We start from the raw sequence: 6,958 nt of genomic DNA on the forward strand, positions 1-6,958 counted from the left end.
AAATAAGGTAATGTATAAGAACGCCAGTGTATCCATTATGATCGAAAGCCGGCTGGGGTCCGCGCGGACCCCAAAAGAAAATCAGATATAATTTTTTTTTATTAAATGGCAAAACGGAGTTTTCTGCACTGTATTGAGAGACAACTTTGTGGGTGACAATTACCTAAATTTCAGAAAAAAATCTTTAGAAACAAAAAAGATATTATAGAATATATAGTGCTGGGGTCCGCGCGGACCCCAGGTGTACTGTTTAGGGTTAACGTGTGTGTGTGTGTGTGTGTTAACGTGCGTGTGTTTAGGTGTGTGTGTTTACGTGTGTGTGTGTGTTTACGTGTGTGTGTGTGTGTGTGTGTTTGTTTACGCGTGTGTGTTTACGTGTCCAGTGTGTTTGTGTGTGTGTGTGTTTACGCGTGTGTTTACGTGTCCAGTGTGTGTGTGTTTACGCGTGTGTGTTTACGTGTCCAGTGTGTGTGTGTATCTCTCTCTGTCTCTGTTTCTCTTTCTCTCTCTCTCTCTCTATATATATATATATATATGTGCGTGTGTGCGTGTGCGTGCGCGTGCGCGTGTGTGTGTCTGTAATGTCCTCCCTCTTGAGTGACGAAACCACGTGCCCGTCTTGCATTTTTAATTGTGTGTGCGTTTTTCGATGCAGGTTTTCAAGAAACAGTTGGAGAACAGACACAGGGAGGCAGAGCCGCTCAAGGAGATGCACCAGCGCGACTCTGTGGAACTCAACCAGGTCTGCTCTTGTTAGGCCATGTTGATTTGATTATATGGATGACATCCTCTGGGAACCCCAAAACTGATGCGAGCGTGCGAATAAAAAAAAAGTTTGGCAAAAAGACAATTATTTTCATTATAAACTCTACGTGGTCAAGAGGGTGGAACGAATGACACAGAGTACGGTATGGCGAATAATCTACTCTTCAAATTCATTTTTTAAAAACATTTTTGTCTTTTTCATTTGATTTTTGGCATTCTACGACATTAATTGGTACGGTATCGTTTTCCAATACCTTTTTTTGCAACTTACGGTTTATAGTCGCTCATTTTGCAACTCGTTTTGTATGATTTACAGAGTGGTTGAAAAGTTTTTTTTTTTTTGGAAACGGCCGAAAATCCATGCGCGCGCGGATGTCATTCAATAATCAAATCGACATGGCCTTATGAAAAAACATATCTATAAGACATCATAACTGTTTCTAATGATTATGCAAATAAGATCCTCATTTGCATCAATTACTTCAGTTGATTATATTCTCCACCCAATGACAGTCTTATCTTAAAAAAGAAGGCCTCACGTAGTCAACATCATACCTACATACCAAAAATCGTGACGATTCATCAAACGGTTCTTGATTTATGCTCCCTCGACGGTTTTTAGAAAAACGCCTCTGCCGTTCCAGAACAAGCTGCTATGGAGCCCAAACTTAATGTCACCTATTCCTGAGCACAAGGGCTATCTACCATCCAACATTCATCACCCGAACATGTATATGATATCACAATACATCAAACCCGGAAGTTCCGCTGCAGTATCATATCAAGCCGACAGGGGGCTCAAAATTTAATAATATCGAGGTTCCATCAAGTTTCATGACAATCCATCCATAGATTCTTTTTGATTGATCGTGCTAAACCTCACCTCACCTCACCGGTCCCATAGCAGTCTGTCCTGCCGTCGGGGCAACTAAACTGTCCACACACCATAACTGTCTATGCTAAACCACATACATACAAACGCTCCCCAAAACATAACCTAGTGACGTAGCGGCAGAGTGCTCGACTCGGAAGCAAGAGGTCCCGGGTTCGAGTCCTTACATGCCACCGATCTTGTGCCCTTGGGAAAGGCACTTTACACGACTTACCTCACTTCGCTCAGGTGAAAAAATGAGTATTGTAGTGTCCCCTGTGTTGGTGGCGGCACTAAAAGTTGAAAAAACTTGAGTCCCCACCACGTCTTGTGATTACATGTTGGAATAAAAAAAATAAATAACCTTCTTGGCCTTCTAATTGCGAAACGGCTATGAACCATCCAACATGTACCAAGTCACCGCTGTGACTGTTTTGATTGGTGCGTTTCCAGGTGAGTAAGGACTTCTACCCTGTACAGTCCTGCGCCAATGACGACTACTGCGCACCGTCAAACCGCAAGAAGCTGGCAGACATGTTAGCAGAAGACAACATGAAGTCTCGTCAGGTAACTGTTATACGTCAGTGACGTGGTTCCGAGGCCGGTCAACGTAGTCTCGATGCCAGTCTGTTTCCGTGGCTTACTCCGAAAAACAATATTGTTACTCCGTGAAGGAGGTCAGGACCTCCGGACGAAGTGTTGTGAAGAGTCGTTTTTTCGTGTTCGCAGTCAAAACACTGGGTTCTCTTTGTGTAATCGGCATGCAATTTTATACGCCGTCTGCGGGCATGCCCGTGTTGATGCACGAATGTGTATTTTTGCCGGTCAATGTAATATTGCAGATGCACCCCTACAATTATGAGGCAAATTGGAATGGCCCAGAAAACCCCATTGTTTGGAATAGCGGTGGGGGGGGGGTGGAACTTCAGGCAGATGGTGAGGGGCCGATAAGTGGTACCACGGCAGTAACACTCGCGGTGCTGGCCGCAACTGTTGCTGGAATTTGCCAGTCGCGCTTAATAAGTAACAGGCACGGTAAGACGGTGGGGCTGTCTTTGTTACTAGTGACACGACCATGATAGTCCGATCTTTATGTTAATGCAATGATTGTGTGTGTGTAATTAAAATGAACTTCGAACTTGAAGTACAGTATCTTTACACGCCCTGAGAGCAGTAATGGATTTAGGTCTTTTTATGTTTTATGGTTTTAACCGTTGCCTTATGTCTGCACAGTAGGTCTGGCGTTGACGCTTGGGATTATTTTTGTTGCAAAATACAAAACTTCACGGAGGATTGTCACCTATGGCTTCTTGTTTGTTCTGTTGGGGGTTGTAGTCAAATTTCCTTGCTGACTCTGTGCTGGCTCAGGAAAAGTCTGGCATCCAGGCTACGGTCAATGATACTTTTTTTTAACTTAGGGAAGAGTTAAATTGAAATCCGCCTATCTTCCTAGCTGTAGTCACAGTTGGATCATTGTTCAATGGTTCCCTGGGTACAAACGTTGATTTCTAGTCGTCCTTGTTACTTCTTTCGTCCAACTTTTCTTATTTAGGTGTCATTTGTATTATTACTATTATGTGTTTGTTCAACAGAAGGTGTTATATTTTCATGCTTTTAGTGGTTTTTAGTGAATTTTAGCGTTAACTGGATATATTCGTGAGTAACAGCGCAATTTAGAACCCCTGAAGGGTTTCTGCAAAACTGTTTCACTTTGAAAGTTAAATGAACAAGTCACATAACTTGATCTAAAATAACCATTTCTGATGTCGCTTCCTGTAATAAAAGACTGGTTAATTGTGGAAATACATGTAAATGAACCACAGAACATGCTGGCAGCCTATAGCTAGATTGAATTAGGCTGAGGTCTGGTTACAATAAGTACAAATGCAACAAACAGGAGTTTACATATATAGATTAAAATGCGAACGTTTACGTTGATCAAAATCTTGTTCAATTCAGCACTGATATGCAACTCGTGATATCAAGCTTTTAATGCCCGTAGCCAGGGGGGGTTCGGGGGGTTCGGAAGAACCCCCCCACAAGGCTCAAAGGTCCACTTTTTGGTCCACTTTTTATGTAAAGGTCAACTTTTTGGTCCACTTTTTATGTAAAGGTCCAAGATTTTTCTTGAAAAGATGCACTGGAATCATAGAAAAACTGCTCCCTTTGTCATTGAATAAAAATTCCCTTCAAGCAGTGGGAAGAACCCCCCCATTCAAAATCCTGGCTACGGGTATCCGATTAATTTTTTTAATAAAAAAATTAATCGGATGCTTTTTGTTTTAAATTGTTGACAGAAAAACGCGAAAAGACGCCCCCCGTCTGACGACACCGACCCGTTCCCGTGGAGCGAGCCGGGCCGAGCCCCCAGCATGACCGACACCATCACCGGTCGCCGGGTCCGCCTGCACCTGGCACACTAAAGTAAAATTGAATGAAAGACCTTTATGGTACATTTTTTCTCATTGCAAACTAAGTACAGGTCACGGCAAATAGCGATGGTAGACTAAAATATATCTATAGTAAAACTACATATGTACAGGTTCTGCTGCTTCTCGCTTCTTAAGACAGTTGTGAATATAAGAACATATGGAGCTTTTAGTACGAGGTTTATCGAGTTTCATGAGGAATGTGAATTTTTCTTTTCTATCTAAAAAAAACTAAAACTAGGGAAATAATTTTGTATACAATTGAAGAGAATCTTTCTCTCATTATTATATAGAGTACAGTCCACAATAAAACGCCTCTCGTCTTCAATCTCATTTAGGTTACACTAGTGACAAATTCTTTGTTGCAGGGATGCACGGTTGTCTCCAGGGCTTACACAGGAACAACTTCTCGGCTCTAGGACTAACCTGCCCCCGATCGAAATTTTGCCACTGTTTCAGAGTTAATCTTCCACTTTCACCAGTATCATATGCAAAGATAGAGGAACTACTTGCATCACTTGTCAAAACGGTTATATGTAGCGTATCAAATTGTATTGCACTTGAAAATGACGGGTTTACCTCTATTTGGTACCACTAAAAGCACACTAGCTGAACTTATTTGATGTTGATCTTAACGATTGTGAATTGTGATGTTCACCTATATTTGGCACATTTGAAGCACATATTAATAGTATGTTATATTATATATATAAAGATGGAAGAACTATGATAGGATTAAGAGGCTGTCTAGTTTATTTGATTTGTACATCAGGATCCATTAGTAAAATTCCACGCTATTCTCCCTGGAGTCAACATGAAATGACAGGTATTTTAATACCGCAATGGAATTATAGCATTTTCTCATTAATTATTATACAAACAATGCATTCATTTGCACAATCCTTACATGTCAATGCTCCTCTTGTTCTTTTATATAATATGTCACACCTTTGAATCATCCTATCATGGAATATAACAGATTTATAGAACAGATTCCTCATGACGTATGCAAATTAGATCTTCATTTGCATAATTTAATCATGTAAAGCATCAGTTCAGCTCATGACCTACATACCAAAATCCATGAAGGTTTGTCAACCGGTACGTTCTTCAGAGTTTAATATTCTACTTCAAACATTTAAAAAAGCGATAAGATCAACTGATTTATGATCAGAGCTAGGATTAAATGGTTACCCGGGATATCACACACACACACACACACACACACACACACACACACACACACACACACACACAGAGAGAGAGAGAGAGAGAGAGAGAGAGAGAGAGAGAGAGAGGCATACACAATACACACACCGACACACACGCGTACACACACACAGACACACGCGCGCATTGACACACATACACACACACGAAAAGTTGGAAAGGAATATTTTGCATTGGCTTGCAAATACTTGCTAGTACTGTAGTCGTTGTATCATGGCGGAAACATCACTTTATGCGGTGGTCAAATGTACTGCAGCCTCTTTACTCTAATTGAAATCTTACACATAACACATTATGGCAAACAAGAAACAAGATTCCGGTGTTTTGAAAGTAAGTTCACATTACCTAATAGATATTTCCATACATTCACAACTCATAATCGAATGATCTTTTTAATGATTTTCTTTTATGACTGTCTACCCGCACTATTTTGTACCCGCTTGGTTCTTGAACCGCGGATGAACAACTGTGCTCTGCGGTCGCCAGAAATTCAGTTCAGACGGCGTACGTAGTTTGGAAGTCTGGCGGGTTTGAGTTAGTTAGCTGTCTACATCGTCCAAGTCCAGAGAAATTCAGTCACCAGTTTCAGCATCAAGGCGGATTTTAACAGTGGGATCTGTTGCAGGTACGTACAAACGCTCAGTGGAGTGGACCAAACTTGAAAGAACGCTGGGTGAGACACATGTCTGACGTGTGAAGTTTTGTGCACGCACATGTACCGGTCCTTGATTCCATTTCGTACTGTCTACTGACCTTCGCAAACAGTCTGCATTGCTGACATGTCCCTGTCAGACTGCACCGATGTATACTAGCAAAAGTTTTCATATTCTTTTATCATGTCGTTGATAAACAAGCTCGTTGGAGGGGTAAGAAATAACGCGTTGCAATGTGGTGTACTGCGCCCACATTTGGTTTCCATAAAGAAATCAGGGACGGTTCACTATCGTTCTGCAACGCGGTGTACTGCGCCCGCCATCTGGTTTCCATAAAGAAGCCAGGGACAGTTCACTATTGTTTTGCAACGTGGTGTACTGCGACCACATTTGGTTTTCATAAAGCAGTCAGGGACAGTTCACTATTGTTTTGCAACGTGGTGCACTGCGCCCACATCTGGTTTCCATAAAGAAGTCGGGACGAATCACGATTCACTATTGTTTTGCAACGTGGTGTACTGCGCCCACATCTGGTTTCCATTAAGACGTCATGGGACGATTCACTATTGTTTTGCAACGTGGTGTACTGCGCCCACATCTGGTTTCCATAAAGAAGTCAGGGACGGTTCACAATTGTTTTGCAGGTCGGGCCCTATACAAATGTACTACTAGCTAAACTTTTAATCGGGCGTTTGGGACTGTCACTGTCCAGCCTTGTTTCATAGCTTTCGTCTGCTACCCAGGTAGCCTTGGTGCCAGACGCACAGCACACTAGGCTCAAGGTTATCCTGTGTATCCTGCACACAGGATAACCTAGTTAGAGCCTAGCATGCATGTCTGGCACGTAGGCCACTACCCAGGCTACGAAAATTTGGGGGTCATTCGGAAAATGCTCTCTCTGTAGTTGTGGATCTGCCTGAGGCCTAACAAAATAAATGTTGTGTTTCCTATTACAGTCCAGAAAAAATTAGGGTCGGTAGGTAGGGATTTCCTTTTTTTTTTTTTTTTTT

At 41.9% G+C, this 6,958-nt stretch overlaps 2 protein-coding genes across 2 annotated transcripts in view; both read left to right on the forward strand.

The window, feature by feature from the left end:
* LOC109478470 overlaps positions 1-4,679 on the forward strand; it is a 7,703-nt gene extending 3,024 nt beyond the window's left edge. The window contains exons 3-6 of the mRNA XM_019780006.1: positions 656-742; positions 2,090-2,203; positions 3,934-4,060; positions 4,434-4,679. Coding sequence (XP_019635565.1) covers positions 656-742; positions 2,090-2,203; positions 3,934-4,059 — 327 coding nt within the window. The 3' untranslated portion in view covers position 4,060; positions 4,434-4,679. The remainder of the gene's footprint in view (positions 1-655; positions 743-2,089; positions 2,204-3,933; positions 4,061-4,433) is intronic.
* Positions 4,680-5,812: 1,133 nt separating this feature from the next.
* Positions 5,813-6,958, forward strand: part of LOC109478602 (zinc finger protein 678-like) — a 5,510-nt gene continuing 4,364 nt past the window's right edge. The window contains exon 1 of the mRNA XM_019780274.1: positions 5,813-5,920. The gene's annotated coding sequence lies outside the window, so the exon portion shown is untranslated. The remainder of the gene's footprint in view (positions 5,921-6,958) is intronic.

Source organism: Branchiostoma belcheri, unplaced genomic scaffold (assembly GCF_001625305.1).
Source record: "Branchiostoma belcheri isolate BF01 breed outbred unplaced genomic scaffold, Haploidv18h27 scaffold44, whole genome shotgun sequence".
Taxonomy (NCBI): domain Eukaryota; kingdom Metazoa; phylum Chordata; class Leptocardii; order Amphioxiformes; family Branchiostomatidae; genus Branchiostoma; species Branchiostoma belcheri.